The 27099-nt window shown below is 42.1% G+C and overlaps 1 protein-coding gene across 2 annotated transcripts in view; it reads right to left on the bottom strand.

Annotated features, from left to right (window-relative positions):
• Window positions 1-17443, bottom strand: part of stk16 (serine/threonine kinase 16) — a 47893-nt gene extending 30450 nt beyond the window's left edge. For both annotated transcript variants that reach the window (XM_073046193.1, XM_073046194.1), the window contains exons 1-4: window positions 17330-17443; window positions 9837-9947; window positions 8200-8419; window positions 2077-2210 (exon numbers count right to left, since the gene is read on the bottom strand). In XM_073046193.1, coding sequence (XP_072902294.1) covers window positions 2077-2210; window positions 8200-8419; window positions 9837-9922 — 440 coding nt within the window. In that variant the 5' untranslated portion in view covers window positions 9923-9947; window positions 17330-17443. The remainder of the gene's footprint in view (window positions 1-2076; window positions 2211-8199; window positions 8420-9836; window positions 9948-17329) is intronic.
• Between the last annotated feature and the right edge of the window lie 9656 nt (window positions 17444-27099).

The raw sequence follows: 27099 nt of genomic DNA, 5'->3' as shown, positions 1-27099 counted from the left end.
GTAGATCAGCTCAAAAATCCTACTTTAATATACAAACCCCATTTCCAGAAAAGTTGGGATATTTTCCAAAATGCAATAAAAACAAAAATCTGTTATATGTTAATTCACGTGAACCTTTATTTAACTGAAAAAAGTACAAAGAAAAGATTTTCAATAGTTTTACTGACCACCTTAATTGTATTTTGTAAATATACACAAATTTAGAATTTGATGGCTACAACACACTCAACAAAAGTTGGGACAGAGGCATGTTTACCATTGTGTTACATCACCTTTCCTTTTAATAACACTTTTTAATCGTTTTGGAACTAAGGATACTAATTGTAGTAGATTTGCAATTGGAAATTTTGTCCATTCTTGCTTGATATAAGACTTCAGCTGCTCAACAGTCCGTGGTCTCCGTTGTCTGATTCTCCTCTTCATGATGCGCCATACATTTTCAATAGCAGATAGATCTCAAGCTCACGCACTCTGTGTCTACAAAGCCATGCTGTTGTAGCTCGTGCAGAATGTGTTCTGGCATTGTCCTGCTGAAATAAGCATTGATGTCCCAGGAAGAGATGTAGCCTTGATGGCAACATACGTCTCTCTAAAATCCTAATATACGTCTCAGAGTCAATGGTACCTTCACATACATGCAACTCACCCATGCCGTGGGCACTGATGCACCCCCATACCATCACAGATGCTGGCTTTTGCACCTTTCGCTGATAACAATCAGGATGGTAGTTTTAATCTTTGGCACGGAGAACTTGATGCCTGTTTTTTCCGAAAACTAGCTGAAATGTGGACTCATCTGACCACAGCACATGGTTCCACAGTCTTTCGGTCCATCTGAAATGAGCTCAGGCCCAGAGAACTCGCCGGCGTTTCTGCATAGAGTTGATTTATGGCTTCCTCCTTGCGTAATACAGTTGCAAGTTGCATTTCTGGATGCAGCGACGGACTGTGTTAAGTGACAATGGTTTTCCGAAGTACTCCCGAGCCCAGGTGGCTATAATTGTCACAGTAGCATGACGGTTTCTTAGGCAGTGCCGCCTGAGGGCTCGAAGATCACGCGCAGTCAACAGTGGTTTCCGACCTTGCCCTTTACGCACTGAGATGTCTCTGAATTCTCTGAATCTTTTCACAATATTATGTACTGTAGATGTTGAAAGACATCTCTGCAATCTTGCATTGGGAAATGTTCCTTTTGAACTGACTAACAATTCTCTCACAAATTTTGGCACAAAGGGGTGAGCCACGACCCATCCTTGCTTGCAAAGACTGAGCCTTTGATAGACGCTACTTTTATACCCAGTCATGATACCTCATCTGCTACCAATTAGCCTGCTTAATGTGGAGTCTTCCAAACCGGTGTTACTTGAATATTCTGTGCACTTTTCAATCTTATTTTAACTCTGTCCCAACTTTTGTTGAGTGTGTTGTAGCCATCAAATTCTAAATTTGTGTATATTTACAAAATACAATTAAGTTGGTCAGTAATACTATTGAAAATCTTTTCTTTGTACTTTTGTCAGTTAAATAAAGGTTCACGAAAATTAACATATCACAGATTTTTGTTTTTATTGCATTTTGGAAAGTATCCCAACTTTTCTGGAAATGGGGTTTGTATATTAAATTTAGAAAATGAGACAATAAAATATGAAAATAGTTATGGGGACTGAATATTACGTCAAGGCGCTGTATATATAGGTGGTTTATAATTTCATTGCATCACCTTGCAAGCCTGAAGCAATAGTGGTACCTATAGATTGTGGATCTCACACACACCTCACTGATGTTCAATGCCTACAAGTTACAGAGCTATACATTTATAAAGCACAGAAACATTCATTTCAGCCCAACTCATCCATGCCTTGACGAACTTGCTTAGTTCAGCTAATCCCATTTGCCTGCATTTGGCCCATATTCCTCCAAAGCATTCCTATCCATGTACCAATCTAATGTCCTTTAGATGCTGTAATTATACCTGCCTCTACCACTTCCTCTGACAGTTCCTCTCATACATGTGAAAAAGTTGCCTCCGGTCCCCTTTAAGTCTCTTCTTAAATGCAGTTAAAGGACAAGATTTACCTGTGTGCATAGCCCTTGTCATGGATAGCCTTCAGTCCCTTACAGAGTCCCAGGAAGATGCTTAGTATCTGTTCTTCAGCCATGAAGTTATTAGCATTTCTCAGCTTCTCAAGCTCTGTCCAAAGTGAGCCATTCTGTAAGGGAAGAGTTGGAAATGGTCTTACTTCCTGTGATTAAAGCATAGCCATCGTTTTCTATCCAGGTCAGATGTCTGACAGAGTTTTAGATTCATACAGCACTATGCTCTACACAGCACAGAAACAGCCCCTTCTACCCTTTCAGTAGATGCAAAAGATCCTTAGAAACTATTTCAATGAACAATTCAAAACAAAAAGCTGATCATTTAAAGTAAGATAAAGTAAACTTAGCTTTATTTGTCACATGTACATCAAAATACACAGTGAAATGTGTCGTTTTGTATCTGACAATGTGTTGGGGACAGTCTGCAAAAGTCGCCATGGTTCAGGTGCCAACACAGCATGCCCACAACACACTAACTCTAACCTCTCGGTCTTTGGAATGTGAGAGAAACCCCAACTGCAGGAAACTCAAGCAGTCATAGATAGAAGGTACAGACTCCTATAAACAGCGGTGGGAAGTGAACCCTAATTGGTAATTGCTAGCTCTGTAAAGTGATTGTGCTAACTGCTACACTGCTGTGCTGTCTTAATTGCTGTTTGCAAGAATTTTCTAGGGTGCAAACCTAGCTACCATATTTCCCTACAGTAACAACAGTGGCTGCGCCTTCAAGTGTACTTCATAGCTGTGAAGCAATTCTGAACGCTTGAAGCTGTGAAAGTCCATGAGCCTCTTTCTGTCATTAACCAGTTCAGCAGAAATATTAGACCTAAGTACTCACTGGGCACAGTTCAGATAGAGCTGAAGTTTCCAATAAGAACTGAGAGACCTCTACACTCATCCCACAAGTTGCTGCCTGTAGTCATTGAATTCATTGGACAGGAAGTGCTTTGTAGCAAACTGATAATATGAGAAATGGCATAAATTCTAGTTGCGACTTTATTTATTCACCTAGTTACAACACACATTTATATACATGTTTAAGATAGCAGATTCCAAGTTACTTTAAAGGTTACTTGCAAAATCAACCTCCATCCACTAACCTACCCCTCTACCACTATGTACACATCACCTAGTGTCACTTTATTTCTATGTTATATTGATTATCCTGTTATACATAATATTTATTATGAGTTACTATAATTGCACATTACACATTTGAACAGAGACTTACTCCTCATGTACTTGAAGTGTGCAAATAATAAAGTCAGTTCAATTTCTGTACATAAGATCAGTCTATGTATATGTTACCTGTGCATTGTGTTTTATAGCATTGCTTTTATAGTTATATTTCTGTTTTTTTCCTGTTGCATTGGATTTGGAGCAACAATCATCTTGTTCTCCTTTACACTCATGTACTGAAGAATAACAATAAATAACCTTGAATTTTGAAAAGGGATATGGCTATTCTCAGGTTGGAGGAGCAACACCTTCTATTCCATCTGGACAGCAACCAAGCTGATGGCATTAAGATTGATTTCTCTAATTTCCAGCAATCTCCCCCTTCTGTCTTTTACTGTTCCCCATTCTGGCTCTCCTTTTACCCCTTCTCTTCCCCTCACCACCAGCCTCCGTGGAGTTCCCCTCCTCCTCCTCCCATGGTCCACTCTCCTCTCCTATCAGATTTTATGTTCTTCAGCCCTTTATCTCTTCCACCTATCACCTCTGCCAGCTTGCACACCTTCCCCCTCCTACCCCACCTTTTTTATTCAGGCTTTTACTTCCTTCCTTTTCCAGTCCCGAGGAAGGGTCTCAGCCTGAAATATCGACTGTTTATTCCCCTCCACAGATGCTGCCTGACCTGTTGAGTCACACCAGCATTTTTTGTGTTGATCTGTGCTTACAGCAGAAATCTCTCATGTCATGAAAATGGATATTTGGCAGATGATTGAAAAGGGAGCTGGTCAAAACATGCATATATCAACGTGCATCTTAAAGTTAGAAGAAAGGTTGAGAAGCCAAGAGTTTTAACGTTTGAATTCCATCCCTAGGTACTTGGCAAATGATAGGATCACTGGCTCCTATCAACTTGTGTCAACAACCTTGCATATCCCTGCTGGAATAGTACCAGGACAGCAAAGAACTGTAGCTTGCCAAGGGGAAACAGTAAGTGCACCCTCTACACCATGGTGCTGTTGTAGAAACATGCCTAAATTTGCACTGTAGCTTCTTCACTACAATTACTGGTAGTAGTGCGATAATTCAAGTCGAGTATGACGTTCCCATACGGCAGAGGACAGAATCAGACCATTTGGCACATCGAGTCTGCTCCGCCATTCCATGACGGTTGATTTATTTTCCCTCTCAACTCCATTCTCCTGCTTTCTCCACATAATCTTTGACACCCTCACTAATTAAGAACCTATCAATCTCTGCTTCAAAGACATGGCCTCCACGGCCACCTACGGCAATGAATTCCACAGATTCACTGCCCTCTTGCTGAAGAAATTTCTCCTCATCTCTGTTCTAAAGGGACATCCTTGTATTCTGAGACTGTGTCCTCAGGTCCTAGACTCCCCTACTACAGGAAACATCCTCTCTACATCCACTCTATCTAGCTTTTCAATTTGGTAGCTTTCTATGAGATTACTCTCATTCTTCTAAACTCCAGCACGTACAGTCCTAGAGCCATCAAATGCTTCTCATTCGTTAACCCTTTCACTCCTGGGATCATTCTTGTGAATTGCCTCTTAACTCTCAACAATGCCCGCACATCCTTTCTTATACAAGTGGCAGTTTAAACATCACAAGGCCAACGGGGGAGGAAAAAAAAGGCCACTTCCCCCAATGCGAAGAAGAAACGAGAATCAACATTTTATAGCTAAAGATCTGCTTCACCACAATCAATGTACAACAGTGAGTACAGGAGTAACTGAGTCCACTAAGAAGACAAGTTTGTGATGATCTTTTGGTACTGAGGAAGGTTAGCCAGAGAGGCTACAGGGAATGAGCTTTGGTGCCACAGAGTGAGAGATAAACAAATGACAGTTATGGTGTCTGATGTACATCTCAGGATCAAAAATGACAACCTGCTATGTCCCAAATACCACAGAGAGAGAGCGAGTGACAGCCAGAGAAGAGATTCTGTGACACAACTCTAGACAATAGCTGCCATCTTCTCAAATCAGTTTGGAGACATTTTCTATTTTATTTGTAGTTCAACTTATTCGTAATTCTTGCTGTATTTACATATTCTGCGGCAATTCTGGTTGAGATCAACAACACACACAAAATGCTGGTGGAACACAGCAGGCCAGGCAGCATCTATAGGGAGAAGCGCTGTCGACGTTTCGGGCCGAGACCCTTCATCAGGACTAGACGGTTGAGATCAATCTGCACAAGGAGCAGCACAGCTCCACCTAGTGTTTGAAATCAGACACTGCACAAACGCAATGGAAAAAATCACGAGGAAAATACTCAAATCTGGCAAATCTGAAATGAATCTACAGCCTGGTAATGCAAAGCAGGTCTGCCAGTGTCTTGATAGTTTTAAGCAAACACTCTGGCGAGTGTTTGCCTATCATCAGATCCCTTTCTGACAATATGCAGGAAGCTAGGAATAACTCCTGCTTTTCTTCAAATTGTACAGCAAGATCTCTCACAGCCACTCAAAGGAGAAAACAGAGCTATGAACACACAAAATGCTGCAGAAACTCAGCAGGGCAGCCAGCATCTAGTGGAGAAAAATAAACAGTTGATATTTTGGGGGGGGGGTTGCAATTCTTCATCAGGACTAATGAAGAACCTGATGAAAGGTCTCAGCTCAAAATGTTGACTGTCCAAAACTACTCATCTCCAAAGATGCTGCCAGACAGAGATATGACTTCATGCTTTATCTAAAAGAGGGCACCTCTACTGATACAACATGCAATAAACATTAAACAGTTTTCCCAGAGGAATGGTTAGATTCCTGGAGCCTGACTTCAACTCACAACCTTCAGATTCAGAAGTGATGGTGCTATCAGTTAAGGTAATTTGAAAGTACACGTGGCAAGACCAAAAGCCAGGACAGTAGAATTGGCCCATTCGACTCATCAGATCTACTCCATCATTCCATTATGGTTAATTTATTATCCCTCTCAACCCGATTATCCTGCCTTCATCCTGTAACATTTGACACCCTTACTAATCCAAAACCCATCAGCCTCTACTTTAAATATACGCAGACTAAGACTCTACAGCCATCTACAGCAACGAATTCCACCGATTTCTCACAGATTCCTAATTTCTGTCCTAAATGGACATCCCTCTATTTTGAGGTTGTGTCCTCTTGTCCTAGACTCAGACACTATAGGAAACATCCACTCCACATCAACTCTGTCTTGGCCTTTCAATATTCAATAGGTTTCAATGAGATACTCCCTCATTCTTCTAAACTCCAGTGACTACAGGCCCAGAGTCATCATCGTTCGTTATACCTAAACCCTTTAATTCCTGCAATCATTCTCGTGAACCTCCTCAGGACCCTATCCGATCGATGCCTGCACATCTTTTTCTTACGACACAGGACCTAAATCTGTTTACAATACTCTAAGTGTGGTCTGACTAATGTCTTATATAGCCTCAGCATTATATCCTTACTTTTATATTCTAGTCCTTTCAAAATGACTGTCAACATTGCATTTGTCTTCCTTACCACTGACTCAACTTGCAAGTTGACTTTTAGGAAAACCTGCATGAGGACTCCCAAGTCCCTTTGCAGCCCTGATTTTTGAATTATTTCCCATTTAGAAAATAGACTACGCCTTTATTCTTTCTACTAAAATTAATGACTATTGTAACGCTCATGCAATTGGCTGGTGTACGTCTAGGGGAAAATTTGTCCACCCGCCAAACTGCGCCTCCCGTATACGTGGATGCTGTGAAATGCACACCGGTACAAACTCGCACACACAACATCAAACCGCACACCATGTATGCTTACAGAATACACTTTATAAATCTTACTAGAACTAAGTGATTAATAGCGATACAATATATATGAAAGGAAAGAAAAGGCACCAGAACTTATCAGGGTTCAGTTAATTAGTGCACAATCGCTGCTCAACCATCGAAGTCTTCGGTCCACTATTCCATCCTCTCCGACCTCCACAACCCGAGCGCCTGGGACCAACCTCGGTGGTCGACCAGAGCGCATCCAGCACTGTCCGCCTTCCTCGCGATCTCCTCTCCCACTCTCCCCCCCCAAAAGCCCGCGCAACAACAGCTCACAGACCCACAAGAAAGAATAACATCTATCCCAATTGGTTAACAAATGAATACAATTCTCATTATCAGTAATTCTAGCCTAAACAAGCTGCGAGAGAAAGCACTCTCTCACCAGTTACCATAATAAAGAAGCATTCCTACTTTTACTTAACAAAGAAGCCATTTTGATTAACATACGCAGTAACATAAGAAACCCCTTACACTATATATTTCCCTACACTATATTCCACCTAACACTTCTTTCCCATTCTCTCAGCATGTCTAAGTACTTCTGCACACTCCCTACTTCTTCAACGCTACTTGACTCACCACCTGTCGTTGCACTGTTTTCAAACTTGGTCATGAAGCCATCAATTCCAACATCAAAATTGTTGACATAAAAACATTTGGTCCAACACCAATTCCCTCAGAACCCCACTTGCCACCAACAGCCAACCAGAAAACGCTCCTTTTATTCCCATTCTTTGTCTGTGCCAGTCTGTCAATCCTTTACTCATGCTAGTACTTTCCCTGTAATACCACAGGCTCGTATCTTGTTAGCAGCCTCATGTGCCGCACCTTGCCAAAGGACTTCTGAAAATCCAAGAAAACAACATCCAATGAAAAAGATCATGTGACCCAGTGCCATTAACCTGTTGTAGAAAAATGGCAGTGAGATGATTCTCACTGTGAAGAAAATTTCTATTGCTACCACAAAACAACAAATTTCAAGTCATACAAGTCAGTGATAAATCAGATAACAATAAATTTATATTAACATAGTAATCCCCCAATTGCTGCAGGCACAGAGTTGTGTAATTTACAATTCTTTGCTAAATAAACAGAAGGCTTACTTACCTTAATGTAAGGCAGTAGAAGCCAAGTTTCACATTTTGGACTTTTGTCTATGATGCTGTATGCTTCTAGAGGCAGGACGTTTGGGTGGTTGAACATCCGGTGCATTTCCACCTCGGTGAGTGCATTCTTCCGGTCTTCTTTGTCATGGCAGATGATACGCTTAAGGGCATAGAACTTGCCGTCCTGTACGCTCTCCACAAGATCTACATAACTGAAACCCCTGGGCAGAAAGGGACATCAAAACTTCAAGATTTCAAAGTAACATTTATAGCTATGCTTTGAAATCCTCCTCAACAGAACAGACAAGGTTATACATGGAGGCACAAGAGACTGAAGATTCTAGAAACTGTAGCAACACATAAGATGCTGAAAGTCAGCAGGACAGGCAGGATGTGCTGAGGAGTGTGGACAGCTGACAGTTTGAGTTTTGACCCTTTATCCAAAATGTCATCTGTCCATTTCCCTCCAAAGATGCTGCCTGACCCACTGAGCTCATCCAGTGGGCTCGATTTAAGAGAAGTTTAGAAGAGTGGGGTGAGGAGGGTTATGGTCTAGGTGTGGGTCAATGGATTAAGCAGAATAACATAAGCACAAAAGATTCTGCAAATGCTGGAAATCCAGAGAATCACACATAAAATGCTAGTGGAACTCACGGGTCAGCATCTACAGAGAGGAATAGACAGTCAATGTTTTGGGCTGAGACCCTTCATCAGGACTGATTTCTCAGCCCAAAATATCAACTGTTTATTCCTCTCTATAGAAGCTGCCTGACCTGCTGAGTTTCTCCAGCATTTTGTGTAGGCAGAACAATAGTTTGGTGTGGACTCGATGGGGCAAAGGGCCTGTTTCTGACTCTATCTTGTGTGACCATAGAGGGTATAGCAAGGCTTGGTAGAGATGCCCATGTCCCATAAGTAAACAAGAACCCTGAGAGACCCTCTTTGAGATGACGTTCATACAGCTTCCATACCTTCTGAGTTTAAGTGTCTGACCTTCTGCCCTCTTTTCTTCAGATAACTCAGCATCTGACGCAGCAGGAGTAGTGAAGAGAAAAGAGAAAAAATGGCTTCTTTATCTTTCCAAACCTTCATTTTGTAGTTTGCTTTCCTTACGAATTCTCAAATATGAGGGCTGTGTGTTTGATGTGATAAATGTGATCCACAAGCCCCACATTGGCAGATAAATACATTAATAAAACTGTGGGATTCATGGGATAGTGACACGTTGAATTAACAGCTGGCAGAGCCATCGAATAAGTATTCAAATGTGGCTTTAGTAACCACAGAAAATGATGCATAATCTACCTCTGTTGTGATGTGTGCTCATTTGGACTTACTGTATCAGAGACACTTCCTTTGCACAACCCATTCCTCCTCCACTTTCACTGCAACCTAGAATTTCTGCTTTCCAAATTATAGTCATAGAGTCATAAGCATGACAGAGCCAGAAACAGGCCATTCTGCCCATCTAGTCCATGTGAACTTTTATTCAGGCTAGTCCCATTGCCCTGCACCTAGATCATAGCCCTCCATACCACTCAGCATTAATGTGCTAAATTAATTTTACAACATTCCAAAATTGCATTGAAGCATAACTACGTTGAAACAAAGAGGCCAGACAAAGTAGCAATAACATACCCTTCATCCAGATTTTGGATAAATAAATAACGCTTATTGTCAATGGTGATTATCCCACGAGAGCAGATGCAGACAGCTTGGCCCATGGTTGAAGGGACATCCTTTAGGTCACTAATCAAAAGGAAAGTAAGAATCATTTTCCAAGTGAAAAGTCTGTAAATCACAGTTCTATAAACAAGTGTCCACTCGCAGAAATACAATCCACCATGACTGTAACAAGTTCAAATTCACTTCCCAGAGAATCAGGATCAATTAACTGACATTGTGAAATTTGCTGGTTCGCAACAGCAGTATGGTGCAATACACACAATATAGAATACAGACAGTACAGCACAGGAACAGGATCTGTGGCCCACATTGTCGTGTCAAACCAAATAAGTCAGTCTTCAACCGCCAACTAAACTATTCCCTGCTGCCTACACAACGTTCATATCTTTCCATTTCACTCACATTCACGTGCCTGTCTAAATGGCTGCTAACTCTAATGTTTCTGCCTTTACTACCACCCCAGGCACTCACCACTCTCTGTGTAAAACGCTTGGCCCTTACATCTCCTTTGAATTCACCCCCTCTTACCTCAAATGCATGCCTTATTTATAAACAGTAAATTACAATAAATGTATATTAACATTTTTAATTAAATCAGTAGAGCAAGAGAGCAAAAACTGAGGTTCATGGGCTGGTTCATTATCCTGAGCAGTTCTGTAATTTTCTACACAGAAAGTTAGTTCTTGCATATGATCAAAATTTGGACTGGCAATGGTAATAAAGTAACAGAGAGATAGTGTGTGGGATGGAGTTGAGGTAAAAGATTAGACATGACTGAATTGTAACACAAGATCACAAAACCATGTGGTAGCTCCTGTTAATTTTGCTGTGATTCCAGACGCAAGTGAAATACAATCTTTGGCTGCTTTATTAGATACAGGAGTGGAAGGAAGCCAGTGTGGTCTTCTGCTTGGGCAGCCCACGCACTACAGCTGCAAAGCCAGGTTATCTGAGTTAGTCGCCTTACTGTTGAAGCAATCCAGATTTCTCCTCCGACCTCTCTCATTAAAAAGTTATTTTCACCCACAGAACTGGCACTCACTGGATTTTTTTTTGTTTTTCGTATTGTTCTCTATAAACTCTAGAGACTGTTGTCTGTTAAAATCCCAGGAGATCAGCAGTTTATGAGACACTCAAACTGCTCAGTCTGCCACCAACAATCATGCAATAATCAAAGTCACAATTCTTCCCCATTCTGATGTTTGGTCTGAACAACAATTGGACTGCATGCCTGCATGCTTTTATGTATTGAGTTGCTGCCACTTGATCAGTAGATTAGATACTTGCCTAGTACCTAGCAAAGTGGCCATTGTGTAAATATGATGTGGATCTTCTGGATTAGTGATGTATAACATAAGAACAAGAGAGAAGGTAATTTTGTGTCACGTCTGTCTGTCTGCAATCCCATCTGACTGCGATTCAGAACCAAAATAAGTGCAGGTGCAAGGAATGGAAATAGTGCATCCTGAAAACCCCAGAGGGCCATGCAACTTTTATTGAGGAAAAAATATGCTTCAACTTTACCAAAACTAGAAAGTTAGTCTTATGGGGATAGGTTGAGCATGCTAGGGCTTTTCTCTTTGGACCAAAGAAGGATGAGAGGTGACTTGATGGAGGTCTACATGATTATAAGAGGCATAGATCGAGTGGACAGCCAGTGCCTTTTTCCAAGGGCAGTAATCGAGGGAATAATTTTAAGGTTGGTGGAGCAAAGTAAAGGCAGGATGGCAGAGTTAAGTATTTTTTTGTACAGCGAGTGAGTGGTAGCTGCTTAGAACGCACAGCCAGGGGTGGCGGTAGAGGGAGATACACGAGGGACAGTTGAGAGACTGTTTGATAGACACGTTGAAAAAAAATGTAGAGCTAAGTGGGAGGGAAGGGTTAGATTGAACTTAGAGGAGGTTTAAAAAGACAGCACAACATCATGGATCAAAGAGCAGTAGTGTTCTATGATCTATGTTAAAGCAACTTTTAAATTATTGAGAACAGGGTGGGCAGAGAGAACAAATGGGAAGGTCATTAAGTCAAAGGGCACTACAGCACAGAACCAGGCCCTTCAGCCCATCTAATCCATGCTGAACTATTACTCTGCCTTGTCCCATTGACCTGCAGCACTCCATACCCCTCCCATCTATGTACCTATCTAAACTCATTTTAAATACTGAAATTGAATCCACATCCACTGCTTCTGCTGGCAGTTCGTTCCACACTCACACCACACTGAGTGAAGAAGTTCACCCTCATGTTCCCCTTCAACTTTTCACCTTTCACCATTAACCTGTAGTTCTAATCTCACTTGGGCTCAGGGGGGAAAGACTATCTACATTTACCCTACCAATATTTAATATATATTTTGATAGGGTGGAGACTGAATGACACAGGTAGTAGCAGTACTAGGTGAAAGAGGGGTAAAGCTCATGAATAACAAAAGTTGAGTCTGCAGGGAGGTGGGGGACCTACCTCTGCTGTAATGTTTGTATGTTTTATGGAAATCAGAGACAAGCCAAACAATGAGGATGATGTGCCTATGGAGTCACTGTTAGCAGGAAAAAATGACCAGAGACACAAGACACTGTAAATGCTTTAATCTGAAAAAAACTATCAATCAGCCGGGGTAATTCACCAGGATGAGCAAGGTAAGCGACATATGTAGGGGAAAAGAACTGTCAATTTAAGTTGGAGTTGGAACTGGTTTATTATTGTCACGTATACTGAGATAAAGTAAAACATTTTTCATGAGAACTACACATGCAGATCAAATCATTGCACAGTGCATTGAAGCAGAACAAGGTAAACCAATAACAATACAGAATAAAGTGTCAAAATTACAGAGAAAGAGCAGTGCAGGTAAACAATAAGGTGCAAGGTTATAACAAAGAAGATCCATCTTATATACTAGGGAACCATTTAATAATCTTACAGCAATTGGGTAGAACATGCCTTCAGGCTTTTGCACCTTCTTGCCAATGGGAGAGGGGATTAGAGAGGATGTCCAGGGTGAGTGAGGTCTTTAATTATGCTGGCTGCTTTACTGTGGCGGTGAGAAGTACAGACAGAGTCCACAACTCTCTGAAGTCATGTGCAGAGCAGTTGCCACAGCAAACCACAATGCATCCTGATAGGATGCCTTCTCTGGTACATTGATTAAGATTGGTAAAGTTCATCAGGGACATGCCACATTTCTTCAGCCTTCTGAGGAAGTGAAGCAGCCTTATGATCAGGATGCTTGGCGCTGAGTATTCTGACTGGTTGCATCACAGCTTGTCGAGGATACTCCGATACACAGGAGGTCGCAGAGTGGTGTAGACTGAGGCAGCAGTATCACAGGCACGATCCTTCCCACAATTGAGGACAATGGTGCCTCAAGAAGCTGGCAGACATTATTAAACGCCCTCAACATCCACCATAAACAAGAGATTCTGCAGATGCTGAAAATCTCGAGCAACACACGCAAAATGTTTGAGGAACTCAGGACGAGAGGCAGCATCTATGAAGAGTCCTGGTCAAGGATCTCAGACTGAAATGCAGCAAAGGTTCTGCCTGACTTGCTAATGCTTCCATTATTCAGGACATCTACCAAAAGCACTGCATTTGCAGAGCCCTCAGCATTGTCAAGAACCATTCCAATCTCTTTGACCTCCCACCATCAGGCAGACATTACTGCAGTAGAAGAACAAGGGCCGTCAGGCTGGGTAACAGCTCTTCTCCCAGGTTGTGAGATTTCTGAACACACTGAGGATACATTATCAATGACAGCACCAGTAGCAGTAATGCTGTTGTATATTTAACTATGTCAACTTGTACATAGAATATTAATTATTAACTGTTAATATTATTGTTATGTTATGTGCTGTTTGTGATATATCCACAGAGTTTTACAGCTAGGTTTCAGAGGAATGTAGTTTCATTTAGCTGTTCACATAAATATGGGTAAATAGCGAAACTGTAACTTAAACTTGAAGAACAACACACTCAAAATGCTGGTAGAACACAGCAGGCCAGGCAGCATCTATAGGGAGAAGCGCTGTCGACGTTTCGGGCCGAGACCCTTCGTCAGGACTTAAACTTGAAGAGGTCCTTTTCTCATTTCTACCATTGGGGCGAGGTACAGGAGCCTGAATATTCACACTCAATGTTTAAAGAAGCTTCTTCCCCTTTGCCATCAAGACTTCTGAACTGCCTATGAACACTACTGCCTTATTTGTCTTTTTCACTATTTAAGTATTTAGTAATTTTTTTTGTGCCTTGCATTTTAATGCTGCCACAAAACAAAGTGCACATTTGCCAGTGATAATAAACTTGATTCTAATTATTGGAGAGCTGGAAAGATTTTATAATCAGAATCAGAATTAATATCACTGACATACGTTGTGAATTTTTTTGTTTTATGGCAGTACAGTACATAAAATATACTACTTTAAATTACTATAAGAAATATATATACAAAATAAATAAGTAGTGCAAAAATAGTGAGATAATGTACATGGATTCATTGTCCATTCAGAAGTCTGATGGAGGGGTTGAAGTTGTTGCTAAATTGTTGAGTGTGTATCTTCAGGCTCCTGCACCTCCCTCCTGATGGTAGAAATGAGAAGAGGGCATGTCCTGGGTGATGAGGGTCCCTAATGATGGATGCTGCATTTCTGAGACATCAGTTTTTGAAGGTGTTCTCAAAGCTGGGGAGGCTAGTGTCCATGATGGAGCCAGCTGAGTTTACAACTATCTGCAGTTTAGTCCGATCCTATGCAGTAGCCCCTCCATGCCAGATGGTTGTAGAACCAGCTAGAATGCTCTCCACAGTATATTTGTAGAAAATTGTTAAGAGCCTTTGGTGACATACCAATCCGTTCAGACTTCATAATTGCATCAATATGTTGGGCTCAGGATAGATCTTCAAAAATTTTTAACAATTTTGACTTGAAATTGCTCATCCTTCCTCTCCTAATCCCTCAAAGAGGAATAGTTTAGGTTCCCTCAACTCCCCCCCACTCCTTAATACAATTAATCCCTTGGTCTTACAAACTTAACTAGACACGTGGCCAAATTCAAACATTTCTTATAACTACACAGATTTCTAACTCTGATATCAATGTTTGAATTTGTGTAGTGAAAACAGAAGCCCCATGGCCCATGACTGAGGCCTCTGCTGAGCTGCTCTCACGGTGGACGGGCTGAAGAATACGGATTTCAATTCAACTTTCTGCTGGCAGGGAGCCTGCCTTGGAGAGGATCATTACCCCATCACTGCAACTCACTTACCACCAAAATGTTAACTCTACCCTACAGTTACAGAAACCCTATTGTCCTTCTTTTGCACTATTTATTTATATTATAACTTATAGAAATATTTTTATGCATTGCACTGTACTGCTGCCACTAAAACAACAAATGTTGTGACCTATGTCAGTGATAATAAACGTTTCTGATTTTGAATGGTCACCTAATATGACAAGATGGACTCTTGACCTCACGGTCTACCTCATCATGACTCTTGCACCTTATTGTTTGCCTACATTGCACTCTCTGTAGTTGCAATATTTTATTTGGCACTCTGTTATTGCTCTACCTTGTCCTTCACCAATGCACTGTGTAATGATTTGATCCGCATGAACAGCATACAAGACAAGCTTTTAGCTGTATTTCAGTACGTGCGACAATAATAATAATCAAAACCAACGAAGAGCCCATGGGCGAGCTGAGGCCTCTGCACACATGCACTGTGTGAACCTCACTCAGTGTGGTTCAGCCAACCCACAAATGCCCAGAAACCTTAAACAAAAACAGCAAATTGCTGAAAGTACCCAGGAGGCCTGGCAGCTCCTGCAGGAATATGAAAAAGAAAACCCAGCCAAGCTTTCCAATCAATAGTAGCCCTACAGCATTTGATACTGTTGTGCAACTGGATCGTTGACTTCCTCACTGGAGACCAGTCAGTGCAAATCAGGAAACACATCTCCTCCTCGCTGACAATCAGCGCAGGCACACCTCAAGAATGCTTGCTTAACCCACTGCTCTACAGCACCAGTGATCACAACTGGGTTCAATTCCTGCCAGAGTTTGTATGTTCTTCCCGTGACTGTGTGGGTTTCCTACCACATTCTGAAGTTGTGCCAGTTACGGTCAGTGAGTTGTGGCCGGAAACATGGCCTCACTTGCAGGCTGACCCAGCACATTGTCGGACTTTGTTGGCCGCTGACACAAACAACGCAGTTCACGCTATGTTTCAATGTACATGTGGCAAATAAAGCTAATTTACGTGACTAGGCACGGCACAAATGCCATTTATAAATTCGCTGATGACACAACTGCAGTTGGCAGAACCTCAAGATGGTGACAAGGAGGTATACAGGGGAGAGAGAGGTTGCGTGTGTTACTCATCAGCTGGTTGAGTGGTGTCACAACAACAATCTGGCACTCTGTCAGCAGGCGAGGAATTTGTTGTGGCCTTCGGGAAGGGGATACACAGCAGTTCTCATTGATGGATCAGCAACGGAAAGAGTGAGCAGCTTCAAGTTTCTGGGCGTCAACATCTCAGGGGATCTATTCCCAACATTGATGCAGTCATGAAGAATGCACACCAGTGACTATACAAAGAACACAGAAAAATCTACAGCACATTACAGGCCCTTCGGCCCACAACGTTGTGCTGACCATGTAACCTACTCTAGAAACTGCCTAGAATTTCCCTACCGCAGAGCCCCCTATTTTTCTAAGCTCCATGTAACTATCTAAGACTCTCTTGATTATGAGTTTGAGGAGATTTGTTATATCTCCAAACAGCAACAGATTTCTACAGATGTACCATGGTGTTCTGGCTCGTTCATCACTGCCTGGTATGGTCGTAAGAGACCGGAGAGGGTTGTACTCAGTCAGCCCCGACATCCCACCAAAGACATCTTCAAAATGCAGTGCCTCAAAAAGATAGCATATGAGCATATATGCCCTCTTCACATGACCACAATTAGTGTGGAGTTACAGGAGACTGAAGACACACATTCAATGCTAAGAACAGCTTCTTCCCCTCCGCCATCAAATTTCTGAATAGACAATCAGCCACGTACACCACTTCCGTATTTTGCTTTTAGCACTATTTATTTATTTCTATTTTATATTTCTTATTGTAACATTTTTTTATGTATGGCTCTACATTGCTATCGAAAACCAACAAACTTCCCAACATATGTCGGTGATAATAAATAAGACGACTCTGGGACCAGCCTGACACAATCTGCGCATGCTCATTCCACCCCCCTACTGCCTGCTGGGAGTTGTAGTACAAAATCCTTTCGTTATGCGGCGACGGCGTATTTAAGGGCCCCTTAGAAACACAAGCTTAAATACTTTTGTAATGAAACTTTCTCCCAGCTATTATCCGCCTTCCATCAATCATTACTTCTTCCCCTGAAAAAAATCCGTTCGACAATAAACAGCTTAAGTACGGGTACCTGAAGGATCCACTGATGCCAGCCCATCATCGCCGGTGGTAATACCGTCTGTCGTCCCACTGTCAGATCTCGCGAGAATGGGTGCTGGATCGTTTCTACTCTCTCCGCTGCCAGGCGAGATCTCGCGAGAACTGGGTCTCCGGAGCACGTGCCCCGGGACCTTACCTCGCGGCTTTGCAACGTGCGGTATGTGGGAATTGCAGAAGGAAACATTCAATTTAATCGTTCGGAGTTCTGGAAGCAGAGTCAAAGTCAGGTTTATTGTCTTATGCAAATTTACATTTACGCATGGGTAGAATAAAAAAAACTTACAGAAGCGCCAAAATTCAGAGTTCGAAGTAAATTTGATATTCAAGTACGTATATGCAAATAAAATAAATAATGCAGAGAACTTGAGTCCCAGAAAGTCCCATGAGTTGTGGAAACTGTTTAGAGTTGAGGTGAGTAGAATTATCCACATTGCTTCAGGAACCTGATAGTTGTAGGGTCAGAACAACTCCCCAACCCGGTGGTGGTTCTTGCGACAGCCGCTCCTTGAAGAGGTGCTCGGTGGTGGGGTGGGGTGTCTTTGCCTGTGATGGACTGGGCTGTGTGCTCTCGTAGGTTTTTCCATTCTTGGGGTGTTTCCATTGCAGCTTGTGGTGCAAACAGTCAGGATATTCTCAAATGTGCATCTCTAGAAGTTTATCAAAGTTTCAGATGTCATGCGGAATCAGCGCAGACTTCTAAGAAAATAGAGGTGCTGTTGTGCCTTCGTGATGCCACTTACACACTGGTCCCAAGGCATATCATATAACAATTACAGCACGGAAACAGAATGCTAACACCAAGGAATTTAAAGTGACTGACCCTCTCCAACTCTGGTTTCTTCCTCATCCCAAAAGACGCGTGAGTTAGGATTTGTGAGTTGTGAGCATACAGTACTATGTTGTTGCAGGAGGCGTGGCGACACTCGTGGGCTTCCTCCAGCACTTCCTCAAACTTCGTTTGTTGTTGATGTAAGCGGTGCAATTAATTGTACTGTTCCATGTACATTTGACAAATAAAGCTAATCTTTCTTTTATCGTTAAAAAATTGAAGTGACTTCAAAGTAAATTTATTATCAAAACATTTGTATGTCACAGAACAGTGTATTCTACTTTGAGGTTTATTGCAGGCATTCGCAGTCGAACACAAGAACAAAAAATACAAATAGAATCAATGAAAAGTTACTACTACTCACAAACAACTATAGAACCACAGAAAGTACAGCACAGAAACAGGCCTTTTGGCCCTTCTTGGCCATGCCGAACCATTTTTCTGCCTAGTCCCACTGACCTGCACCTGGACCATATCCCTCCATACACCTCTCATCCATGTACCTGTCCAAGTTTTTCTTAAATGTTAAAAGTGAGCCCGCATTTACCACTTCATCTGGCAGCTCATTCCACGCTCCCACCACTTTCTGTGTGAAGAACCCCCCCCCCCCAATGTTCCCTTTAAACTTTTCCCCTTCACCCTTAACCCATGTCCTCTGGTTTTTCTCTATCCTAGCCTCAGTGGAAAAAGCCTGCTTGCATTCACTCTATCTATACCCATCATAATTTTATATACCTCTATCAAATCTCCCCTCATTCTTCCATGCTCCGGGGAATAAAGTCCTAACCTATTCAACCTTTCTCTGTAACTCAGTTTCTCAAGTCCCGGCAACATCCTTGTAAACCTTCTCTGCACTCTTTCAACCTTATTAATATCCTTCCTGTAATTTGGTGACCAAAACTGCACACAATACTCCAAATTCAGCCTCACCAATGCCTTATACAACATCACCATTACATTCCAACTCTTATACTCAATACTTTGATTTATAAAGGCCAATGTACCAAAAGCTCTTCTTACGACTCGTATCTACCTGTGATGCCACTTCTAGGGAATTTTGTATCTGTGTACTAAATGATACATACTGTGCAAATACAAAAGTCAAATAAGAAATAAGCAAACAAATAAATAGATACAGGCAACACGAGTTGTAGAGTCCTTACAGGTGAGTGCATAGGGGTGGTCCCAGGACAGATCCACTGAAATGATAACAAGGATCTGACCTTTTCCACCTCCAGACTGGCTCATGGGCTTTTGGTTTCTTCCTGGTAGTCAATAAGCAGCTTTTTGGTTTTACTGGTGTTAATTTAGAGGTTATTGGTGTGGTGGTATTCAACCAGATTTTCTCCCCCTCCTACATGCAGATTCGTCACTTCCTTTGATTTGACCAATAACAGTGGTGTCATCAGCAAACCTAAATATGTTGTTGGAGCTGTACTTGGGCTCACTGTTGTCTGGTCAGTGTTCATGCAGTTTCTGAGAATTCTGATGTTGAGTTGGGTCTCACGAGCTTGTCTTGATCTGTACAGCATGTTAAAGTGTTGAGTTCAGTGGGCAAAGCGGTTGTATTCTCTGCATTTCCCCAGTCAAAATGTATTGGTGCAACAATGGGACTGCTCTGCAGAGCCTGACCACAAGATGGGGCAAGAGTCCTGATTTGTAACCAGTGCAGAGAAATTTCCTAGGATGGTTGGATGTCTTTAGTTACCGGAAGAACTTCAGTTATGGCTGGGCCTGTTTTCCCTGGAGCAAAGGAGGCTGAGGAGTAACCTGGTAAAGATACAGTTGCAAGAAAAAGTTTGTGAACCCTTTGCAATTACCTAGTTTTCTCCATTAATTACTCACAAAATGAGGTCTAATTTTCATCTAAGTCCAATAATTGACAAACAGAATCTACCTAAACTAATAACACGCAAACAATTGCACTTCTCGTCGATACTGAGTACACCATTTAAACAGTCTAGGCTCAAAAAAGTATGTGAACCTCTGGGGTAATGCTTTCTACAAAAGGTATTTGGAGTCAGGTCTTCCAATCAGTGAGGTGAAATTGGAGGTGTGGGTTGTAGAGGTGCCCTGCCCTATTTTTAAAAAAGACACACAGTCAGGTACTGACAGAGCCTGCTTTTCTCAAGAAAGATCTGTTTATGTGCACCATGTCTCGATTAAAAACAACTTTCAGAGTACCATTGAAGAAGAGTTGGGGATCTGCATGAAGCTGGAAAAGGCTCCAAAGGCATCTCTAAAGACCTGACTGTTCATCAGTCCACAGTCAGAGAAATTGTCTACAAATGGAGGAAAGTCAGTACTGTTGCTACTCCCCCTAGGAGTGGGCGTCCTGCAAAGATCACACCAAGAGCACAACATGCAATACTGTAAGAAGTGGAAAACAACCCAAGGGTAACAGCAAAAGACCTGTAGAAATCTCTTGGAACTTGCTAAAGTCTCTGTCCATGTGGCCACAATAACAAAAACACTGAACGGGAATGGTGTTCAGTGGAATGGAAGAACAGCACAGAGAAAACCACTGCCCTCCAAAAAAAAATGTTGCTGCATGTCTCAAGTTTGCAAAAAAAACCCATCTGGATGTTCCATAACACTTTTAGGACAATGTTCTGTGGACAGATGAGATAGAAGTTGAACTTTTTGGCAGAAATGCATGCCACTATGTTTGGAGGAAAAAAAGACATTACATGCCAACAGCAAAACCTCATCCCAGCTGTGAAGCAAGGTGGAAAGAGCATCATGGTTAGGGGCTGCCTCACAGTCTGGACAGCTTGCAATTGTTGAGGGAAGAATGAATTCAAAATTGTACCAAGACACTTTACAGGAGAATGCCAGGGTAGCGGTCCGTCACCTGAAGCTTAATAGAAGATGATGGGACAAGACAATTATCCAAAACATGAGAAAATCAACAGAATGGTTTAAAAAGAAGAAAACTTGTGTTTGAGGATGGCCAAGTCAGAGTCCAGACCTAAGCCCAGTTGAGATGCTGTGACATGACCTGAAGAGGGCTGTTCATACAAGGTTTGCCAGAAATACTGGCTCATCAGCAGCTACAGATAATGTTTGGAGGAGGTTGTTGCTGCTAAAGGAAGTTCTACCCTGATTAAATTCAAGGGTTTCACATACTTTTTCCAGCCTGGACTGTGAATGATTAAACGATCTGTTCAGTTAAGAAATGAAAATTACAATTGTTCGTGTGTTATTAGTTTAGGCAGATTGTGTTTGTCTATTATTGTGATTTGGATAAAGATCAGACTAAATTTTATGAGTAATGCAGAAAAGCAGTTAATTGTAAAGGATTCACAAACCTTTTCTTGCAACTGTATATAGTATAATTTATTCTGTATTGTTATTGTTTTACCTTTTTCACGCTGCACTGTCAGATTCAGCCTAAACAGCAACATCAGCTTTGTTGATGATACTGCAGTGGTTGGCCTCGTTGGCATCAATGATGGTTCGGCATACAGAGAGGTTTGTCAAATGGTCTGAGAACAACAACCCAAGTCTCAACGTGGATATGACAAAAGAGATGATTGTGGACTTCAGGAAGGCACAAGTCAAAGTTCAAAGTTCGCAGTAAAATTTATTATCAGAGTACGTACATGTCACCAACATACAACCCTGAGATTCTCTTCCTGCTGGCGTACTCAGCAAATCTATAGACCAGTAACTGTAAACAGGGTCACTGGACAAAAAAATCTGTAAATGCAACTGTAAATAAATAGCAATAAATAACAAAAACGTAAAATGACAAGATAAAGAGTCTTTAAAGTGAGACCATTGTTTGTGGGAACACCAGAAGCAGACTGAGTGTTGTTATAAAACAACACGCACAAAATGCTGGTGGAACACAGCAGGCCAGGCAGCATCTATAAGGAGAAGCAATGTCGACGTTTCGGGCCGAGACCCGTTATCCCCTTTTTGTTCAAGAGCCTGATGTTTGAGGGGTGGTAACTGTCTTGAACACGGGGGTGTAAGACCTGAGGCACCTGTACCTTCTACCTGATGGTGGCAGTGAGAAAAGAGCGTGGCCTGGGTGGCGAGGATCATTGATGATGGACGCTGCTTCAGTGATGGATAACGATGGAGTGATCAACCACTCTCCATTGCTCATCAGTGGCCCTGCTGTGGAGAGGGTGAAGAGCACGTAACAGACAATCTAACCTGGACCCACAACACAGCCTCACTAGTCAAGAAGGCACAGCAGCATCGACACTTTCTGAGGAGACAGGTGTGCAAGGTCCTCCTCCCCCATTCTAACAACTTTCTACAGGAGCACCATCGAGAGTGTCCTGCCCGGCTGCATCACTGTGTGGTACAGAAGCTGCAAGGCATCGGACAGCAGGACCCTACAGAGGAGAGTAAAATCCAGCCGAGAGGGTCACCCTTTCCCATATTTGTGACATTTACTGGAAGTGTTGCAGATGAAGGGCCAAGAACATTACTGAGAATCCCTACAACCCATCCCACAATCTCTCTGACACTCTACCGTCAGGAAGGAGGTACAGGAACACCAGGACTAAGTCTGCCAGACTGGGTAGCAGCTTCTTCCCTCGGGCTGTGAGACTAATGAATACCCTGCCTCCACCAAGGTCTCGTCACCAGGATAGCGAGCGGTTTACTGTATTGTTTACCGTTCTCCTGTGCTGCGTGTTACTACATGCATTTCGAATTATGATTTATTAACTTGTTGTTCCTCTCCATGCCTTGTGGTGCACTGAGTGGTAACCTGGTCGTTTCCTTAGCACTTGACTTTTTTTACGAGGCCGAGTTGCTGTCGAAGCTCATCCCAGCATGGATGGAAAGCGTGCAAGGAGCCGGCCAGATTCGAACCCTCAAAGTCCAATGCGGACGCCAATACACCACTAGCTGGCTACTTTATTAACTTGTTTATAGTATATTATTTTGTTTATGTGCTCTGTGAGATAAGTGTTGTGTGGTCCAGAAGAGCTTTGTTTTGTTTGGTTGTACAGTTAGATGACAGTAAACTAGAATCATTCTAGTTCAATGCACTGTACAGTGATTTGCTCTCTGGCCCAAAGGCACACATTCAGCATTTTAGGAACAGTTTCTGCCCCTTTGCCGTCAGATTTCTGAACAGTCCATGAACCCATGAGCACTAGTTCACTTTTTTGCTCTCTATTTGCACTATTTTAATATATTCTTTGGTAATTTATAGTACTTTTAATATATTGCACTGTACAGCTGCCACGAAACAACCAATTTCACAACATACGGTGTGTCAGTGATAATAAACCTCATTCTGATTCTAATATATTGCTATTTAAAGTCAAGTCAAAGTATATTTATTATCAAAGTTCGTGTATGTCTCCAAATACTAACTTCAGATTTGTTTTCTTGCAGGTGTTTACAGCAAATGAAGAAATACAATAGAACGTTCATAAGCAAAGACGGACAAACATTTAGATGGTTCAAAAGTGCATTTCTTAAAGGAAAATTACAGGCTGCAGATTGCAGAGATAACAATTCATAAAATGTGTATCTAGTAGCTTTGTGAGCTGCCCACAAACGCCACCATGTATCGCTAGTGATACTTCTCATAGCCCCATCCCCCCCGCCCCCCACTCCACTTTCTCACTTGCATCCCAGTTCTCTGGCCCTTAGCCTGCACCCTCAAAGCTGCCTGCCTTATCCCCATCTGCATGCTGAACCCTACCAACTCCCTGCCTTCTCCCCACCCACACTCCCAACGGTCTCCGTCTGTCTCAGTTCCCAAAATATACTCTTAATTCACACACCTACTTTTCCCCAACTCCCAACTCCCACTACCAGCAACTTCTTGTCCCCACACTCTGACAGACTTCTACAGTTGCAGTGTTGAAAGTGTCCTGCCTGGTGGCATCGTGGTCTGTAATGACAATTTAAATGCCCAGGGGCATAAGAAGCTGCTGAGAGGAGTCGACTCAGCCCAATAGGTCTGGGCACATGCCTCCCCACCATCAGTAGTATCTACAACAGGCACTGCCTCAAGAAGGCAATATCCACCATCAAAAAAACTTCACCAACAGGGTCAGATCAATTTTTCCCATGGCTACCATCAGGCAGGAGGTAGAAAAACCACCCAGTTCAAGAACATCCCTTCAACCATTCAGTTCTTGAACCAACCGGCAGAACCCTAATCTCTACAGTTTTGCAACTCTGATCACTTTGCACTAAAACGGGTTTCGCTCTTTATTTCTTATGTTTTTCTTGTGAATATTATTTACATGATGCTGCTGCAAGTAAGTTTTTCATTGCATCTGTGCATACATGGGCTTGTGCAGATGACAATAAACTCAACTTTGATTTTGGCCTTAATCACCAAAGTTACTGAATGAACCTCTTCTGTTATGATGACCTACTTCAAATCACTGGAGGGGTACCAACAACGGAAGTCCCTTGTGGGTTACAATAGAACATTGTATCGTTATACTGTGTGGTTAAGCACAGCTCCAATGCCATACTTAATTTTGCTGATGACACCACTGTCATTGGCAGAATCGAAAGTGGTGACAAATCAGCATATCGGAGGGGGGTTGGCTGAGTGGTGCCATAACAGCAACATAGCACTCAATGTCAAACAGCTGATTATTGACCTCAGGAGGAGGATACTGGAGGTGATTGAGCAGTCCTCATTGGGGGGATCAGAGGTGGAGACGGTCAGCAACTTTCAATTCCTCAGTGTTATCATTTCAGAGGACCTCACCTGAAATGTCATTACAAAGAAAGTACTTTCTTAGAAGTTTGCAAAGATTTTGTAAACGTTGACAGAGGTGTATAGATTTTCAGTGGAGAGTATATATTCTAGTTACGTCACAGCCTGGTATGGAAACACCAATGCCCTTGCATGGAACAACCTATAAAAAGTAGTGGATGAGCCTAGTCTATCATGGGTAAAGCCCCCTCCACCATTGAGCACATCTACACGGAGTGCTGTCATTGGAAAGCACCATCAAGGACTCCCATCATCCAGGCCATGCTCTCTTCTCACTCCCGCCATTAGGAGGGAGGTACAGGACCTTTTGGCTCACACCACCAGCTTCAGGAGCAGTTATTATCCCTGAACCATCAGGCAATGGAGCCAGAGGGGTTAACTTCATTCACACCAACACTGAACTGAACACAACCTATGGACTCGCTTTCAAAGTCTTTTCATCTCATACTGTTGATATTTTTTTGCTTATTTATGTATTATTATTATTTTTATTTTTTTCACCTGAAGCTTGTAAAACCTGAGGTACGAGCATAGTCAAGCACATTCATTTCTCAGTTGCTAGGAACTTTCGGACTATTCTAGTGGTGTTTAGTATTGTGGCTTTCTGAAGATTTGCATAAATATTACTGTGTATCCCTAATAGTTTAACGCTGTTGTGTAGTGACTTTGGGCTGATACCAGTTGTAGATACAGTATTACTATCGGGACAATGCATACCTTGTTCATGTTCCATAGTCTTCCATTTTCCTCTTTTAATTCAGCATCTTTCTGGTGTTTTTCACTTGTTGGTTTTTGTATTTGTGTGTTTGGAATGGCTGCATCTATTAAGTAAGCTGTTCTTGCTTGTTTATCCTCTGTTATTGTATCTGGACGGTTATTATGGATCGGTCGTGATATAACTTGTGGGACTCTGGCTCTAAAACTGGATCAGGCTTTTATTTATAGCAGTCCACGAGAAAACGATATGATTTGGCGGTATGAAGTGATATGAATCAGCTGCAGTGCTATTCTAGTGGTGTTTAGTATTGTGGCTGTAACCCCCCGGGTCGCCTTAGGCTCGCTTAGCTCATTCCGTCTAGGGGGAGCAGCCTTCGGCCCCGCCAAACTGGGTAATCAGCTGGTGTGGATGCTGTGTGATGTCCCCGCCTCGCCAAAGAACAAACAGGACACCATATGCGATTAAGTGATAACAGTTTATAAAGATTACTATAACTAAGTAATTAATAACGATACAGTATACATGAAGGAAAAGAAAATAACGAAAAGGCGCCAAGCTTATCAAAGTCCAAACCACTTCGTGCACAACCGTTGGAGCTCAATTACTGAAGTCTTCTGGCCACCATTTGATCCCCTCCGAACTCCTCGACTCGCAGCTCGGGACCATCCGAAGTGGTCAACCAAGCACATCTATCTTCGTCTCCTCTCCTCGAGGTACCTCCTGGCCTTGGACCCCTGCTTGGGGTCCGTTCCTTGCCCAGTTTACAGCATCGCGTCCTCTCTCTCTCACCCCCTTGCGCCGATCTCCCCAAAAGCCCGCCAACAATAGCTTACAGACTCAGAAGAAAGAACAACATTAATCCCAATTGGTTTACAAAGGAATACAATTCTCGTTATCAGTAAATTTTAACCCAAACAAGCTTCCTTCACTCTCTCGCAACAAAGAAGCATTCCTACTTTTAACAAAACAAAGAAGCCATTTTGATTAACATACGCAGTAACAAAGAAAAAGAAGAAACCCCCTTTACATGGCTTTCTGAAGATTTGCATAAATATTACTGTGTAGGCCTAATTGCTTAATGCGATTGTGTAGTGACTTTGGGCTGATACCAATTGTAGATGTTACTATTAGGACAATCTATACCCTGTTCATGTTCTATAATCTTTTAATTCAGCACATTTCTGGTCTTCTGTATGTTGTGTTCAGAATTATTATTATTTTGTATTTGCACAGGTTGTTGAATTTTGTTTTGCATATTGGTTGTTTGTCCATCTTGTTGGGGTGGTCTTTCATTGACACTATTGTGTTTCTGTATTTACTGTGAATGCTCGCAAAAAAAACTGAATCTCGGGGTGGTATATGGTGACATATGCACTTTAATAATAAATTTACTTTGAACTTTCTAGCCCATGTCTAATGAGAAGTGGCAGATGGAGTTACATACAGTAGACCATTAGAATAGCACAGCACAGTACA

This window comes from Hemitrygon akajei, chromosome 5 (assembly GCF_048418815.1).
Source record: "Hemitrygon akajei chromosome 5, sHemAka1.3, whole genome shotgun sequence".
NCBI classification, from domain to species: domain Eukaryota; kingdom Metazoa; phylum Chordata; class Chondrichthyes; order Myliobatiformes; family Dasyatidae; genus Hemitrygon; species Hemitrygon akajei.
The sequence above is the reverse complement of the archived record's forward strand: the minus strand, read 5'-3'. Positions and strand labels throughout refer to the sequence as shown.